Genomic DNA, 18,818 nt, shown 5'->3' on the forward strand with positions numbered 1-18,818 from the left:
CTGTGACTTGGAATCTCATTCTTTCTGGGGTTTTCCTGGCCTTCCCCAGAACTGAAGGATTTTCCAAGGGATATTGAGTCTTGCAAACTTAATGATATGTCTTTGTATTTGCTTTTGCCTTTCTGGGCTAGGTCCTCTGGGCCTACTTCAGCCTCACCTTCCCTTCTGTATGCTTGTGGGCGTGAGTGTTCCTCGGTGAGAGGCCTGAATCTTTCCAGACAGGCTCTCAAATGCCATCTCACAACTGGCTCTGATGGAGTGGGGCTACTCTCAGTGTGCGGCAGGTTCAGTCTCAGTATGGGGTGGAGTGGATCTCAGTGCCGGGTTTCCCTCAAGCCTGGGACTGCATTTGGGACCATGAGTTAGCTCTCCTAACAAGACAGTTTAACAAAGAGAGAAGGGAACTGTGGGTTTCCTCCTTGGTGGGAAGCTGTGGCTGATCCTACCCAGGCTGAGTGGGAAAGCTGCTTCCCTAAGTCGTGTACTTTCTAGCTTCCTATTTACAACACGCCATTCCGTGTTCGGTTTGTTAGCTTTCTTCCCCTGCTGACACACACACACACAGACTGGGCCCTGGGATGACTTTGGTTAGTGGAAGCTTAAGGGCCTTTTTGAGTGTTCATGGTTTTTGTAATTGATCTGAGTGATGCTGAGAATGCCACGTAAGACCTCTTCGTGTGTTTGCATGTATGCACACCTGTGTGTCTGTGGAAGTCAGAGGACAGCCTTGGGTGTCATAGCTCAGGAGCTGTCCACCCCCACCCCCACGGTTTCACTCTAGAGCTTGCCAAGTAGGCCAGGATGGCTAGTCTGCAAACCCTTAGGGACTGGCCTGTCTCTGCTTCCCCAGCTCTGGAGATTATAAGTGTGTGCTACTACTCCTGTTGTTGGTGTTGTTTTCTTCTTTCTTTCAAATGTGGATTCTAGAGATTTGAGTCAGGTTCTCATGCTTGCAAGGGAAGGACCTCAAGAGCTGAGCTGTTGCCCTGGCCCCTTTCTGGTCTTTTAAAGACCTTTCTGTTGTGGCTGGTAAAGCTGGCTAAGTGGTGGGGATGCATGAAGCTGGACTGAGGCACAACAAGTACCAGGGAGAGGATCTGCAGGAAAAGAGGGGTTTGGAAGTGTATGTGGGTAGTGTGAAGCGGGGTGATACTTTACAAATAGTGTGGTTTATGGTTTTCCTTTTCCCCGCCCCTGTTCTCTCTCTCCAGACAGGCTCAGAGCTCAGCCCAGTTGATGGACCTGTTCCAGGTCAGATGGACTCAGGGCCAGTGTACCATGGAGATTCAAGGCAGCTAAACACCTCAGGGGCGCCGGTCAATGGTGCTAGAGAGCCCGCCGGACCCAGTCTGCTGGGAGCTGCAGGTCCTTGGCGGGTAGACCACAAGCCCGACTGGGACGCTGCCTCAGGCTCTGCTCACACTGCTCGTTTGGAAGATGCCCATGATCTGGTGGCCTTTTCGGCTGTGGCCGAAGCTGTGTCCTCTTATGGGGCCCTTAGCACCCGGCTCTATGAGACCTTCAACCGTGAGATGAGTCGTGAGGCTGGGAACAACAGCAGGGGCGCCCGACCTGAGAGCTGTTCTGAGGGCAGTGAAGACCTCGACACGCTACAGACAGCCCTGGCCCTTGCGAGGCATGGCATGAAACCACCCAACTGCAATTGCGATGGCCCAGAGTGCCCAGACTACCTCGAGTGGCTGGAGGGGAAGATCAAGTCTGTGGCCATGGAGGGAGGGCAGGAGCGGCCCAGACTCCCAGGCGCTCTGCCTCCTGGTGAGGCTGGCCTCCCAACCCCAAATACCAGACCACTCCTTAGCTCTGAGGTCCCCCAGGTACCTCCCCTGGAGGGCCTGCCTCTGTCTCAGAGCGCCTTGAGCATTGCCAAGGAAAAAAACATCAGCCTGCAGACAGCCATCGCCATCGAGGCCCTCACACAGCTCTCCTCTGCCCTCCCTCAGCCTTCCCATTCCACCTCCCAGGCGTCCTGTCCACTCCCTGAGGCCTTGTCCCCTTCTGCCCCTTTCAGGTCTCCCCAGTCCTACCTCCGGGCCCCCTCATGGCCTGTGGTTCCCCCAGAGGAACATCCATCCTTTACTCCCGATAGCCCAGCCTTTCCTCCAGCAACTCCAAGAACTGAGTTTCCCGAAGCATGGGGTACTGACACCCCTCCAGCAACACCCCGGAACTCCTGGCCTGCGCCCCGCCCAAGCCCTGACCCTATGGCTGAACTGGAGCAGCTATTGGGCAGTGCCAGTGATTACATCCAGTCAGTATTCAAGCGGCCTGAGGCCCTGCCCACCAAGCCCAAGGTCAAGGTTGAGGGCCCCTCTTCCTCCCCTGCCCCGGCACCATCCCCTCTTTCCCAGAGGGAGGCTCCCCTGCCCTCCCCAGAGCCTGACGCCCACCAGAAGGCCCAGACGGCGCTGCAGCAGCACCTCCACCATAAGCGTAGTTTGTTCCTGGAGCAGGCCCATGATGCCTCCTGCCCTGCTCCCACAGAGCCTCAGGCTCCTGGCTGGTGGGCCCCACCAGGCTCACCGGCCCCACGACCTCCTGACAAACCACCCAAGGAAAAGAAGAAGAAACCCCCTACCCCAGCTGGAGGTCCTGTGGGAGCTGAGAAAACCACCCCTGGGATCAAGCCCAGTGTCCGAAAGCCCATTCAGATCAAGAAATCCAGGTCCCGGGACATGCAGCCTCTCTTCCTGCCTCTCCGGCAGATAGTTCTGGAAGGGCTAAAATCCCAAGCCTCAGAGGACATGCAGGCACCTCCACCTGCCCAGCTCCCTGTCCCGCCTCCCGCCTCCCAGGGTGCTGCCTCCCAGAGCTCTGCTGCCCCTCTACCCCCAGAACCTTCTCTTGCGCTATTTGCACCTAGTCCCTCTGGGGACAGCTTGCTGCCCCCTACTCAGGAAATGAGGTCCCCCAGCCCTATGACAGCCCTACAGCCAGGCTCCACCGGTGGCCCCCTTCCTCCTGCTGATGACAAGCTGGAAGAGCTCATCCGACAATTTGAAGCCGAATTTGGGGATAGCTTTGGGCTTCCGGGCCCTCCTTCGGTGCCCATTCAAGACCCTGAGAACCAATCAACATGTCTCCCAGCTCCGGAGAGCCCTTTTGCCACCCGCTCCCCCAAGAAGATCAAGATTGAGTCTTCAGGGGCTGTGACTGTGCTCTCCACCACCTGCTTTCATTCCGAGGAGGGCGGCCAGGAGGCCACGCCCACCAAGGCTGAGAACCCACTCACACCCACCCTCAGCGGCTTCTTGGAATCGCCTCTGAAGTACCTGGACACGCCCACCAAGAGTCTTCTGGACACGCCTGCCAAGAGGGCCCAAGCTGAATTTCCCACCTGCGATTGTGTCGGTAAGTTCCTTTGAGAGTTAGGACAGGAGAGCAGCCTGTGGGCTTGGGTTTCTAGGGTCTTTCATTTGACAGATGGGTTACCTGCCTCTGCTGTGTCCTGGGAAATGAGCTGACAGGCAAGTGGACAAAACCCTGAAGGAAACTGGGATCAGTCTAAACTGAAGGCCGCTGTCATGGAGGTGTCTTCCTTCCTTTCCTGTTGCTACAATGAAACGATTTAAAGGCAAGCAGGTTCATCTTGGCTCACAGTTTGAGGGTGCAGCCTGTCATGGCAGGGAAGTGAAAGAGAGGAGTTTGAAGCAGCTTGTCACGTGGGAGCCGCAATCAGGAAGCAGAGAATGATGAATGTGTGTGCTGCCCAGATCCTGTTTCTGTTAACGTCGGGTGTCAGCCAGGGAATGGCGCCACCCACAGTGGGCTGGACCTTCACCTCAATTAATATGACCGAGACTACCACCCCCATAGCATGCCCAGAGGCCCATCTCCCAGGTCACTCTTTCTAGGTTCTGTGGTGATGTCACTTCCTGCAGGTGGTGCCTTTGCAGAGCCCTGCAGGGCCATCCACTAGAAAGCAGCTCTTCTAGACGTCAGGAGTTGGCCTTGATCCCAGGGAAAGTAGTAGTTCTTGGGGATTTGAAAGCAAGTGATGTCTGTTATCTTAAGCTTTTAAAGGACTTCTGGTTTATGGTGTAAGGAGAGACTATCCAGAAAAACGCTACAAGCTGTGCAAGAAAACGTGTGTGCTGGAGTGGGAGAGGGAGGTGGAGGGAGCAGATGGATGGATGGTCCTGGAAGAGGAAGAGGTCTTGGGTTTTGACCACAGCAGCATTCTTCACTCAGGGCAGGTGGCTTGGAGGGGAGTGTTTACTTGGCTCTGTAGGCCTGAGACTGCAGCAGGAAGGAGCATCTAAATCAGGGGCTCTAACTTGGTTAGATCTGGGTCGTGTGTTCCCCCCATGCCCCACGTCAGGGGCTAAAAAGCTCATCGGTTTGTAGGCCTTGCCCTTGGGGGCCTTAGGACCTCTTGCATGGATGAGACAGTGTCAGAGGAGGAGAAGGTCCTCGGTGCAGTGGCAGCCTGGGGTCTGCTCTGCTCCTGTGCCCTGTTGCTCAGGAAAGGTCCATGAATGACACATGCGTCTCGGGTACTGACAGAGCAGACCCAGCAGTGTTCTTGACAAACACATTGTATTCTTGTGCCTGTGTGATACACAAAGGCTTCTTCCTAACTTGTTAAAATGTGCACACAGTAAATGAATGAGGTGAATCATAGTGTGCTTTTCCCATTAGGGAGGAGGGTCTGGACTCTTGTGCACTGCAGCTACCCCAGACTCCAGGGTACAAGACCGGGGGGGGGGGCATGACAGGATTCACTTGGAACAAAGAGTTGGGTCCCGGGTTTCTTTGATGATTGAACAAGCCTACTATCTCTGCTTCTTGTTAGATATGAGTAATAAGGTGTGGCCCTGAAGGCTCCCTGATCCCCATTGTTTGGGGAGAGAGGCATATTCAGATCACGAGAATTCCTTCTCTTGTCTTTACGTGTTTGTATGTCTGTCTCACTTGCCTGAATGTAGTGCCCCCCCCATGCCCTTACCTATTGCTTAGGACTTAATAAACATGTTAATTGTTAAATCTCGTTTTATGGCTCTGAGGGTCGGTCAAGGCTGTCTTAGAATCTGAAATCCAGCTTCATCACTTACTAGCTGGGAGTGCTCGGGCGTCTCTAACCTTCAGATACACCCTGGAGGTAAAGTTAGTGATGGAGGATGATGACCTGGAGCAGGAAGCTGCTGACAGCAACAGTAGCCTTCGTGAACACCAGACCAGGCACTTCACAATCACGACGTCATTTAACCCACACTACAGTTAGGTGATGTGAGCATTGTAGGTGGCTCCATGGTAGCTGATGAAGCAAAAATCAGGTTAAATACTTTTCGTAGAAACGGCGGAGTTGAGATTTGAACTTAAGCACTTGGGCTCTCAATCACCAACCGTGCCATACTCTTTGTTATTGTCATGTTTGTGTATGATACAGGGGAAGTCAGCAGTTTCTGTGCAGTTGGGTTTTCCCCTTTAAATGGGTTTCAGGGGTCAAATCTGGGTCCTCAGGCCTGAACTGCAGACCTTTACCACCAAGTCTGTAGGCTCCCTGCCATGCCGTATTGTGATTGAAACTAATTGAAAAGCCCTAACTACAGCAAACAGAGCTGCAGGATGAAGGGGTTTGTCTTCAGTTCCTGAGGCTCCTGCTGGGAAAAGACGTCCAGTGTTATTTTCAGACTGTTTATGAAATTCAGGCTCAGGAGAAAGTTTTTCAACAAAAGTGCTCACTCTGAGATCCATGACAGATGGGGACCATCCCATGTTCCAGAAATGTAACTCTTGATAGACAGAATTTGCAGGTTCATATAAGAAATTTAGCTGGGCAGTGGTGGCATATGCCTTTAGTGCTAGCTCTCAGGAGGCAGAGGGATGAGGATCTCTGTGAGTTCAAGGCCAGCCTGGTCTACAAGAGCGAGTTCCAGGACAGCTAGAGCTGTTACACAGAGACACCCTGTCTCAAAAAACAAAACAAAACAAAACAAAACAAAACAAAACAAAAAAAAGTTTGCAGGAATGTAAGGTGAAACCTGGTGAGTCCATTAAGCACTCATATATGCTTAAGAGCACTTACTGACTCTTACAGGGGACTGGGGTTTAGTTACCAGTCCCACAAGACAGAGTTCAGACCTATCTGTAACTCCAGTTCCAGGGGATCTGACTCCCTCTTCTGGCCTCTGTGGGTACTGGACGCATACACAGTGCACATACATAGATACAAACACTCATACGTAGCATTTTTAAAAAACCAAAATAGGACATCTCTTATAACATAGTACAAGAAACTTACCGTTCATGTTTCTTACTAACTCATGACAAGTGTGCAGTTCAGGCCAGTGCAAACATCACTGGATAACCAGAATAGCAAGAACATTGCCCATATGCGAGAATTATGGAGTAAGATGTGGTGGCATGCACCTGTAATTCCAGCACTTGGGAGACTGAAATTGGAGAATCAGGAATTTGAGGCCAACATGGGCAACATAAGAAGTTATAGGCTAGTTGGTGCCATGTAGAAAGACTGTCTTAAAAAAATAAAAACTTATGGTTTTCTTGGGTATTTGGATAGGGTGCATCTAAGTTTGTTCTCTGAATCTTGGATACTAAAATTAAAGGCAACCATGAAATTTCAAAACAGATCTAGACAATGTGGAAGTCATTGGCTTTCTCTGAGAGGTGGTATGATCTATAACTACTAATATTTTGAAATATTCCTAATATTTTGAAGTTTGCATTAGAGAGATCTTGTTTGCCGTTAATCATCCTGTGACACTTGGCAGAGGTGGACAGGGCCCTGGACTTCAGGGATTACATGTGTCCATGCTCAGGAATGGAGAAATGCCCAGAGGAGACAGAGTAGGACAGAGAATGAATCCAAATGACCTCTCAGTGGAAAAAGCATCCTTTGAGACCTACTTATTTCATAGGTGAGGAAGCATCTGTGTTAGCTTTTAATGTACCCGAGGAGTAGCCAACAGCAAACTGTGGGAACTGACTAACCCAGGGTCCAGGCAGGAGGTTAGATGGTGAGGGGTCAGGGAAAGATGGGGCAGACTTCATAGAACTGCTGCATGTTAAGTCTGTTACCTGCCTAGAGAAGTAGCTACAAGAAAGGCATCTCTATTGTCTGGAGCCGGGTGAAAGTCTAGGGGAGAGAATGACATTGTTCAGCACACGTGGCTAGTTGTGGTGTCTACCGGGTGACATTAGAAAATTTGTCCCCTTCCATTGCATTCAGTTTGATGCGATATTCTTTTTAAAAAAATTTAAGACAATAAAGTATTTGGGTAAAAGTGGAAAATCTGTTCCCGAGTGAGAGGGTGTAAAAACTTGCTGACAGAGGTGATGTCCGATCGAGTTTTAGAGGACTGTAGAGGGGTAACAGGGATAGCAGAGGTGCATGGGAAATGGGGGCTGTGAGTACAGGGAGGTGAAAGGGTTGCAGAAACATGTGAGAATGTGGCGGAAGGAGGCGAGAAAGACAAGTTCTGGTGTGGCTGGTATGTGTGCTAACTGGGCGCGTCAGGAGGGCGGTTTCAGGGCAGGGATGATGATACTGAAAGCAGAGAAACCAGTTTACAAGCTCAAGCAGAAGTTGGGGGGGGGGCGGGGGGGCCTTTAGTTCCAGCACTCGGAAGGCAGAGGCAGGCGGATCTGAGTTCAAGGCCAGCCTGGTCCACAGAGCAGGTTACAGGACAGCCAGGGCTCTGTAGAAAAACTGCCTCCCCTGCCCTACAAAAAACAAAATAAAACAAAACAAAACAAAAACCCAAACTGCTGAGCAGGAAGGAGGGGGAGGAAGGATAGAACTTCAGCAGCAGCCACGCGGTAGGAGTGCAAAGGAGGAACAGTTGATGTGACCCCTGAGATTCCAGGCTGGGCAACTGGCTATGGTAGAGAATTACAGGCCAGCCTTGCAGACGTGTGGGGGGATGGGGGCAAGATCGGATCCATGAGTTGAAGATTCTGCTGCAGTTGATGGTGGTTGAAATTTCAGTTGTGGTCGGTTCCAGGCTGAATGTGTAGAGCAGAAAGAAGCCTGGAGTAGAGAAGACCAATGTTTAGGGGAGAGGGCTCACACTGGAGGCGAAAGTCATATGTAAGGGAGTGGAGAAGGCAGGCTAAAGACCCTGAAGAGTGGTGAGCATCAGTACTAAGTCATGGTTCCCTGACTGTTCTGTGTGCGTACCTTTGCAGCTAAAGCCTGTGTTTCTTGATTGCAGAATTGTCTCTTGTAGTTCTGAATCATTGAGGCTAGCAGGTACCCAAATACTTTTGGGTTAACTAGCCAACTTTATTCTACCTTTGTGTTTTGTCTTGACAGATGGGTCAGCATGGGTATAAACTCTTTACTTTTTATCTTGGGTCAGTTAATGGACCTATTATATAAAGGTACTTAGATGTATTGCCAGTAACACAGACGGCAGCAGACAACCTGATCATGTTTAAGAATTTCATCCAGAGCTGTGCAGTGGTGGCGCACGCCTTTAGTCCCAGCACTCGGGGAGCAGAGGCAGACAGATCTCTTGAGTTCGAGGCCAGCCTGGTTTACAAAGCAAGTTCCAGGAGTCTGCACAGAGAAACCCTGTCTCCCAAAACAAAACAAAACAACAAAAATTCTATCCAGTAATCCTGATGCAGGGCAGGTCCTGATTGTCTGCCTGCCCCCTACTGTGAACTTAAACAGCTCTCAGGAAGTGTCATGCTAGCGGACACTCTTGGAAATGGATCTTATGTGACTATATATTCATGCTGCCCATAACACTACGTTAAAAAGCTGAGGCCTTAGCCGGGCAGTGGTGGCGCATGCCTTTATACCAGCACTTCGGGAGGTAGAGGCAGGCAGATTTCTGTGAGCTTGAGGTCAACCTAGTCTACAGAGCAAGTTCCAGGACTGACTCCATAGCTACTGGGAAAGCCTGTCTCAAAATAAAACGAAACAAAAGCTGAGGCCTTGTACAGATAAAACCCAGTGTGGCCTGGGCCTGGCTGTGCACAGTCTGTGTACCAGTGCCATGAACGTGGTGCTCACTGTCTGTGGGCATTCTGCTTTTGGCTTCCCCTACTGGGAAGGTGGAGACCTTATGTCTGTTACATTTCTATTTGTTTGCGAGTGTGTTCACATGCCACAGTGTGCATGTGGAGGTCCAAGGACAGCTTGTGGTAGTCGCTTCTCTCTCTCCCTGTCATGTAGGTCTTGGGGATCTAGTTCAGGCCTGTCAGGCTTTGGCAAGTGCTTGTCCTGATCCCCGCAGTGTGTGTGTAGAGAGGGAGGGGGAGGGGGAGCTCATTCAGAAACTGAGGGCCCCTCTTTATTCTGAGTGGTTTCATTTGCCTCTGGCTAAAGATGGGAAAAAAAAAAAAAACCCTTTCGTTTCTCCCCCAGCCTGGTAGGAGTTGAACAGAGCTTTCTTTCTGTCTTAATGAGTTTAAGATTAAGTGCCTAGGGTTAAGGAAAATATCTCGAGCCGTGTAGGAGGCATTCTCCCAAAAGTAATCTGTTGCGCTCCTGAGCACCTATATATTTCAGAAAGAGAAAGAGAGACCTCGTCTCACTGTCCGCTGCGAGAAGGCGGACTTTCCTGAAGAGTGTTGAGTCATTTCTCTCTTTACCTTGATGAAAAAGGAAGAAATGTCACATGGGACCGAAAGGGAAACAATTGGTGACTCAGTATCCAGATAGCAAAAATACTCCTTTTCTGAAACCTGATGAAAGGAGAAAGTTTCCTCACCTAAAAACTGATGCTAGCCCTAATCCTAAGCCTCCGGGGTTTGTCTGCCAACAGTCAGTGCTCACAGCACTGGACGTTGGGGAAACAATCCTGGGGCCTCAGGAACCCCAATACTTAGAAACTAGAGACCACCCACAGAGAAGGCATGCTTGGGCAAAGTGGGGAGCTCACTTGTAGGACTTCATCCTCCAGCATCTGGTGGGTTAGGTGCTCAACTCTGGTTGCCTGGCAACAAAGGAAGCCAGACGGAGCCAGCTCTGTAGGTGAGACCCGGCAGTGTCAGAGGCCATTGTGCAGAGAGTAATATTCACTGAAACTCCAGATAAAAGTCCTCCTCAGTGCGAGGCTCTTAGAAACCGAGTGAGATGAGCCAGAATCCCCGGGGACTGTGCCACCAGGACAGAGCTTCTGACCCAGCCCTCAGTGCACTAAGGCAGAGACTTATAGGCGTTAGCTTCATCAGACATAGCACCTGGAACTATCCCGACCAGAGCCTGCTCTGCTCCTGTCCTTTCCAGCCCCCGAAGCTGTCTTCTCTGGCTTCATTTCTAAGGGAAGAGTTTGAGCATGGTCAAGTAAATAAGGGTAATCTTCTGTTTCTGGCAAGTGAGTCTAGAACCATGACTTACCGCGAAGGAGGACTACTTTGCCTTTCTCTTGAGCGAAGGCATTTTGAGCTGTGACAGCGCTAGCATCTAAAGGCCACAGATGCTGCTAAACCTCAGCCACACAATACAGATTGAAAGAATTATTCGCTCTGCCGTGTCCATTGCAAAGCAGTGTGAGGAGCTGAAAGTGAGATGCCTTGGGCATAGACTTCCCTGTCAAAAGATTGCTTAATATTGAGCCTAATGACACAGGCCTGTAATCCTGAGTACTGTTGCCTGAGGTAGGAAGAGCAGAAGTTCAAGGTCTGCCCAGATTAGAGTGAGGTCAAGGCCAGCCTATACAATTTAGTGGGACCCTGTCTCAGAGTAAACAGCAAAGGCAGGTGTGTGGACAACCCCAAATTGGGAATGACAGGAAAGATCACCTGGTGTGGGGGCTCCACAGAGGCATTTTCAGAATTGGAAGTTTCTCTCAACAGGAAGTATGGAGGGCAGATTTCTGGGCACACGCCTTTATCCCAGCACTTGGGAGTCAGAGGCAGGAGGATCTCTGAGTTTATTCCTAGGGCTGAGGCTGTGTTTTGCTGTAGGTGTTGCTATCCACAAGCCAGAGTGGCTGTAGTGACTTAAACTCACAGCACTGAGCGGTGCCGTCTTTGTCACTGTGTTACAGGACAGAATCTCGTGCCTTTATGCACATTCCCTTCATGACTTACGAGGCCTAGCGCTTTTCCATATGCCCTCTGTGGTAAAGGGCCCTTGTGAGTTTGTTGTCCCGCTTCTCTCTTACTGAGTAGTGCAAGTTTTTATGTGGGATGTATCTGTTGCCGTTCTCTGAGTATTGAAATATTCTTGAGTAAACAAGATCAGTGCTCGGCTAAGTCACCATTCACGCGTGTAAAGGTCTCATTAAGACTTGTCCAACTTGCAGGAATGCAGACTTTCCGGGACTGCTGGGAAAGGGGCTGTCAGTAAATGCTAAATGGTTCTCAACCTGTGGGTCACGACCTCTTTGGGGAATCAACCCTTTCCTAGGGGTTGCCTAAGACCATCTGAAAACACAGATATTTTTATTACAATTCATAACCGTAGCAAAATTAAAATTATGAAGTAGAAATGAAAATAGTATTATGGTTGGGAGATAAAGGCAGAAATGTAGGTTGAAGGTCATCCTTGATTACAGATTGAGATTGAGGCCAATTTAGTCTAAATGAAATGAATCCCTGCCCCAGAAAACAAAGCATCAAAATAAGTAAAATACAAAAGGTACTCATTGAAATGAATTTACTATATTAAGCATCTTTTCTCTCCCTCTTCTTTTCTCCCTCTTTCCTTTTCTCCCCCTTTCCTTTTTTCCTTCCTTCCTCCCTCCCTCCCTCCCTCCCTCCCGTACTCCCTTCTTTCCTGGCAGAGTCTAACATATCCCTGGCTAGCCTGGAAATCGCAATGTAGACCAGGCTGACCTGACCTGGAATTCAGAAATTCCCCAGCCCTCCCCCGCACCTCTACCCCTTGGATGCTGGAAACAAAGGCGTGGGCCACTCTCTGCTTATATTAAACATCTTATAATCCAGAGAGGGAAGTATAGTCACAAGAACACTAGCAAGGGGCTGGAGAGGTGACCTCCAGAGGTCCTAAGTTCAATTCCCAGCACCTGCATGGTGGCTCCCAACCATCTATAATGAGATCTGGTTCCCTCTTATGGCCTGCAGGCAGAACACTATATACATAATTTAAAAAAAAAAACAATAGCAAGAAGCAGATGGTACAGGAGATGGAATAAGTTCGAGAGGCACCACTCCCTCCTCTCTAAACGTCCTGTTAGTGTTAGCAAAAACATGATAAAGATTATCCACATTAGAGGTAGCGTGGTGGGGAATATAAAACAAGAAGAGGAAATAGTGAAAATTAGAAAGTAATGAACATGAAAAACCAAATGTCAGAAGACCAAATATGCTATAAATAGAATCAACTCCCCTGATGACCTGCAAGTTCAGAATGGTAGTACCAAGCAGGCTGTTAAACCTTATTTTGCTAAGGTTTAATAAGGTTTAATAAGGTTTAAAAGGTGGGAAGCACCATTTATTGATTGCTGATTAATTTATTGATTGTTATATTGTCTATAGCACGTGATCTCAGCCTTGCAGAGTGGTGTTTCCTGCAGCCCGGTGGCACATCATTATCTGCAGAGAGCTCCAGCTGCAGCTCTTTGCCAGGTACTATAATCCTGGCTGCCATGTCGTGCCATTCTGCAGGTGGCATTTGTCAAAGGGATCAGGGCTAGCTGACCCTTCATTGTCAAACCTGCACTCTGAGTTTCTGTTGATTAATCTGCTTCTGGATGCTGGTTTTCTGTGGCCTGAAAGTTAGATCTAAGGACTTGCTTAGTTTGTGGTGAAACTGCCCCTGCCTCAGGTTCTAATGTTCCCTCTCTTAGTGATGCCATGTAATTCACCAGGTGAAGGAGGTGAGAGCCAGATACTGCTATTGTAAAGTTACTTCTTCCCTTTTGCATCCAACAAGCATTCTGAACAAAGTTGTCCAGGTCCCCATGATCCTTGAGTGGATTAATTTTTCATTGGTAATGACAGAATCATGATTTTGTCACTCTGTCTGTCTTGTATTTAGTTCCTGGCATTTTTCTGGACGTTAGCAGATTCAGAAAGCATTCTCTCTAAGTGAAATAGTCCAGTCACAGGATGAAACACATGGTTTCACTTAGGTGAGGTATCTAACATAGTCCAACTTACAAGACTAGAAGACAGAATGATGGTTATCAGAGATGTGGAGAAATGGGAAGTTGTCCAGTGGACATAAAGTTAGTTATCAAACATTGTTAAGTTCTAGGAAGCTACTTACAGCATAGCACTTGTGGTTAATTGTGTACTTGCAAATAAATCTTAAGAGGGCAGATCTTACATGAAGTGTTACATAGCCCACCAAAGTGCATTTCGCCCTTATTTAGTTACTTTTACCAGAAATCCAAGGTGACCTGTAATTTCCTCTTTAATGACAAATTTTCAGAGTGTAAACAGTGGCTTAATGCGTGTTGCATCAATTGGAAGACCGCCTCTGAAGTCGGGGGAGAGCTTTATCAATGATGTCATCTGCATGGTGTCAGCCAGGCACGTTCTACGTTATCTATCCATACTTAACATTTACTTTAGCATTTCCTGCTATCCTCGGACTGTCTTTTTAAGAATATTGTTGGAACTGGAGAAATGGCTCAGTGCTTAAGAGACCTGTTGATCTTTCAGAAGACCTAGGTTTGGTTCCCACCATCTATATGTAGTTCACAACCATCTTTTAACTCAAGTTCCAAAGTATCTGATGCCCTCTTCTGGCTTCTACATGTAGAACTCTGCATGCACATGGTGCACATACATACATACATACATACATACATATCTACAAACAAGCAAAGCACTTATATTCATACATCTTTAAAATAAAATAAAAATGAATATTGTATATATCATGTGCTGGAATTCAGCGCTGTTTAATGTCCTCAAAAAGGATGCGCTGTGGCCCAGTATTGAAATAAGAAGTTACTGTGTATGCAATTAAGAGCACTTGCTGCTCTCCCAGGGGACCTAAATTTCCCAGAACCCTTGTAGAATGGCTCACAACTGCCTATAACTCTAGCGTCAGGGGATCCAGTGCCCCCTTCTGGTCTCCTTCAGTACCTGCCTGGACGTTCATAATCAGTCTCTCAGTCTCTTTCTCTCTCTTGCACACACATATGCATACACAAACACTATTAAATTGTTTTTTCTAGATACATTTGATGCTTAGCAACACACAAGTGGACACAGTGTACATGGTCTTGAAAAATAGTACCAGTTTGTTTAGCTCACATTGTTCTCAGTGCATATACTGGTAGATGGGTCTGTTTAAACAAGTCTAAAAGCATTTTCGGGACAAGCTCAAATTTGAAGGATGTAAAGGTGTTCCCATGGTTTCCCTTTTGTGGTGCATGTAAACATGGTACAAAGAACGGCAATGAAACATTTTTCCGTGGTTATAAGGAAAGGTTCCTCTTCATCCCGTGTCCTTGTCTTACCAGTTACGCATTTTCTTCCAGTGTTTATGTTTAGTGTGTGTTTGCTACAGCTACCTTTTTTGTGCTCAGCTTCTCCCAAATTTGACTGGTTGGAAACTCCTTCAGGCCAGCTCCAGTGCTCTTTGGACATCCCCCACCCCTTGCCCAACCTCTAGGCATTCAACTTGTACTTTTTCCTCTCTATACAAGATGTTTAGAGTACATGCTGTCCTTTCTTGACCTTAGCTGTTGAACTGATCATTTCTCTGAGCCCTCCTGGTCCTTTAGAGGATGAGGGTAATTAAAATAAAGAGCTGGGAGTGTTCACAGCTTCTAGGTTTCAGTGAGGAGATACTAGGTTCATAGTAATTGCTGTAGTTTTGCTCTTGAATGCCCCTGGAGGGTCCGTGTGTTCCTAGCCTGTAGCGCTACTGGGGAAAAGTGGAACCGCTAGGAGGTAGACCCTAATGGAAGGAAGCTAGGCTGTTGGGGGTATGCACTTGTTATGTGACAGAACTTTCCTAGGGAGACGCAACACACACATCTGCTCATCCCAGATAGGGATCTCACAAATAAAAAACAAAGTATGGACACCACCAAAGTCCAACTTGGTGAACCAGTTAACTTTATTGGAGCTACTTACAGGAGTATGGGTGAGGGGTCACTTACAGGAAGAGAGCTGACTCAGAGACAGCTGCATTCAAGGCCCACCCCAGCATGGGTGACCGCTCGGAAGATCTGGGAAACTTGGAACACACAGCGGAGCCCCAGGCAGCCCAGCAAGTTGGAGAGTCCTTTCTGAGTGACTCTGCTCTGCTTCTGGGCAGCTCTTCTGCTCTCAGGAGTCTTCTTTGTAGCTTTGTGATTATAGCTTCAACTCTTCTCCTTGGAGAGGGACTCTCAAGTTTTATTGCTTAGACCCTGGCAGGGTGGGGCCTAGTGAATCTGGTTGATTTGGGGGACTTTCCTATTTGAGTCGCTTACCTTGCTGCTAAGAGAGCTTCCCGCAGGATGGAATGTTTCTATCACAGAGGAAACTGTTATACAACAGCATCTGAAAGGGGATGTTGGGACCCTGGCCTTCCTCCTCTCTGCTTCCCAACTGCCATAAGAACAGAACTCTTGTGCCGCGCATTCCCACTGTGATATCCGTGCCCAACCATCAGAGTCCAGTGACCATGGGCTAAAATCTTTTGGCACCATGAGCTGGAACAAACCTTTTCTCGTTGTAAGTTGGTTATCTCAGGTGTATAGCTGTGTTAAAGCTGAGTAACACATTAAACATCTGTAATTCAAATTAAGTATAGGCTTTTCACATAACTGGTTTTCATAGTTGTATCTCTTACTACTAGTGATGTTAACTCCTAACTCAGGAGCCTACGAAAGTGCCGTAAGTAATGGTGGCTCTGTAAAACAAATACTGGGTTAGTGAAATGGCTCAATTTATTGTATAAGCCTGTCAACCTAAGTTTGACCTCCAGAACCCATGTAGAGGTTAACAGGGAGCAGAGTCTATACAAAGTTGCCCTCTGACACCAACATGTGTGCCATGGCACATATGTGCACACACAAAATAAGATTTTAAAACAAAAACTATAAAATGAGATAGTTTACATAATAAGAAATAGGCAGTGTTGGGGTTTATGTGTATATACACAAGTTTCATAATTAAACATACGCATTGGGTCAGATTTCTTTTCATAGAATGTTCACCCCCTGCAAGAAAACATACTCGGGAAAAGAGGACTCTCAAAAAGAAATGGTGTTTTAAGACACACCTGTACTGTGTTGTCAGCTGCCACAAGTGGCGTTGGTTTTTCTTGGCTTTGGGGTGTCTTTGCTGTGTTTCGGCAGCCCTCCCAGAGAAACCTGACCAGCTGGTTTCCAGATTGAGTTGGTTTGGGATGGAATTGCCAGGCTTCAGTTTGCAGCTTCACCTTGAATGTCTCCTTTCTCTGCTGCAAACCATATGAGTTGAGGTTTTCTGATCTGGGACAGAAGGTAGCTTTCAAAGCTACCCTGGTGTTCAGTGGCCTTGCAAGACCCTGTAGTTAGTTCATTACTTTGAATTTTCTCTACATAGCAGAAACTGGAGCAAAGCTCAGAAGTTCTGACATATTCTCACATTCTGTTTTCTGTATGCAATGGTACAGCTGTCTGCTAGCACCTATAAGGAGAGTTCAGACCACTAATTCCAGCCCCCATGTTCTCAATGCTGCTCTCTCCTGGCTTCTACCACGCACCCTCTGTCGTCTTTTATTTTTGTGTGGTTCAAAATAGGGCGTATTTGGAGTAAGTCGTGTTTTAACTGTGGTTGAAGCCATTCATGAAATGTTGAGGCCGTGCCTTCTGACAACTCATCTAATCCTCAACTGTTTTGTAATGTATAACCATCATTTAATTGCTTTGAGGCTTGTAAAGGTTGTGTAACTTGTTCACAGCCACACAGTTGTTGACAGAGCCTGAACAATAGCAGCCTATTGAGTTCCTGTTGTGTGCCAAATACAGGCTAAGCCTTTATTTTACACACACAGGCAAAGGGATTAGAGAGGCTGGGAACATAACCATCTTCGTTGCCCAGGTTCCTGTCCACAGATCCATATTTGTTCTTCTCTGTATCATTAACAGTTACATAATAGGAAGGTTTCTTTCCTTGATACCTGGGAAAGCCCAGTAGGGCCTTACGAGACACACAGCCTATGAACTAGGCCTTACAGATGAACTTCTGAGCTGAGACAGTGGCTCCGTGGGTAAAGTGCTTGCTGTGTAAACATGAGGGCCAACCTTTAGGTCCCCAGAACCCACATGAAAAATCTGTAGCCCCACTGCTGTAGTGGAGGAGACAGGTAGTCATTGGCTAGCCAGTTTAGTCAAAATGGTAAGATCCAGGTTCATGAGAGATCTTGTCTCAAAAAAAAAAAAAGTGAAGGTCTAGGGATTGGCTCAGTGAGTAAACTGCCTGCCATGCACAAGCACTGAAATTTGGATCCCCAGAAACCATACAAATGTCAGGTGGGCATGACAGCCTACCTGTAATTCTAATGCTCTGAAGGGTTCCCAGGGACCCTGGGGCAGCTGGCTACCAGACTAGCTGGATTGGCCAAGTCTAGGTTCAATTTTGAGACTTTGCCTCAATGAATAAAGTGGAGGTGGATCAAGGAAGATGCTTGTTGTCCATCTCAGACCTTTACACACATAACACAAATGTATCTTCACATGTGTGAGCAGGCACATACACAAGTGGAAAATGATCGACACCCAGTATTGATGCATGTCTGTAGCACAAATAATAAAAACCCAGAGACAGATATATTGGGGTTCAACCTGAAGATCAGAAAAACAAAGCAGCCAGCCCCTGGCTCTTACCTCTACCTCAGACCAAAAATGGGAGATCCTGTCACCACGAATCCTGAAGACTCCACACTCCACTGAATTCCTGTGTCTTCCTCCCCTCTATATTCCTCTCTCTACCCAGCCATATCGCTCCTGTCTCGACCTCCCTACTGCTGGGATTAAAGGCATGAATCTTTCTGTGAACTCTGTTTCTCTTTTAGACAGATTTAATCTTGTGTAGCCCAGGGTTGACTTGAACTAACAGAGATCCATATGCCTCTGTCTCCCGAGGCCTGGGGTTAAAGGTATGTGCCCCCACTCCCTGACCTGTGTGGCTGCTTTGCCCTCTGATCTTCAGGCAAGCTTTGTTTATTAAAGCACAAATAATATATCACTGTATTTCCCCTTGTTGTCAAAAATAAAAAAGAAAGCTATAACTAATATAAGAAAAACTATACAATAAGTACAAAAACTATATAAATATATACAGGCAATAAACACATCAATGATGTCTAGTTCATTTGCATTTGACAAAATTCAGAGAAAATACTCCCTATCTATCCCATCTTGGTGAGTCCAAAGTCTTATACCTAATTTACTTTCTATCATAACTTGATTTCTGCATCTGATAAACAAGGAAGACTCTAACTATCTAGTCTTCAACTCCCTCAGAGACCCAAAAAGAAATAATATTAAATGAGTATGCAGAAAGTACCAGCAAGTGACTTCCCTCAAAAATATGAGAAATGACAGAAACAGCTGGCTGCCTGGACAGTCACCCAGAGTTCCTCTGCAGCATTGGGGTGTCCATCTTCACCCTACGGGCCAGCCTATCTGACAGACTTTTCTGTGAAGTAGGACCTTCTGAAAGGCTGTCCCTCCTTGTCTTGATAATGTTCGACAGTCACTTTCTTTTGTGTTTTGCTTGTCCAATCAGGACAGCATACTAACAGTTGAGGCAAGGGTACTTTCTTGCCCGGTGGCACAAAGAAAGTAAACTCCGTGTAGAGTTTTCCGATGCTCATTATCTTCTCTGATGTAGATTGATGCTGCCAGGAGCAGACATGACAAAAGAAGAAAAAAAAGAACCTATGTTATTAAAACATCTCAAATGTTATATTCTGTAGATCT

At 47.4% G+C, this 18,818-nt stretch overlaps 1 protein-coding gene across 7 annotated transcripts in view; it reads left to right on the top strand.

The window, feature by feature from the left end:
• Positions 1 to 18,818, top strand: part of Tet3 (tet methylcytosine dioxygenase 3) — a 103,824-nt gene that overhangs the window by 47,315 nt on the left and 37,691 nt on the right. For all 7 annotated transcript variants that reach the window (XM_087907096.1, XM_085691288.2, XM_087907095.1 and 4 more), the window contains one exon: positions 1,212 to 3,369. In XM_087907096.1, coding sequence (XP_087763222.1) covers positions 1,212 to 3,369 — 2,158 coding nt within the window. The remainder of the gene's footprint in view (positions 1 to 1,211; positions 3,370 to 18,818) is intronic.

This window comes from Myodes glareolus, chromosome 6, assembly GCF_982192425.1.
Source record: "Myodes glareolus chromosome 6, mMyoGla1.1, whole genome shotgun sequence".
NCBI lineage: Eukaryota > Metazoa > Chordata > Mammalia > Rodentia > Cricetidae > Myodes > Myodes glareolus.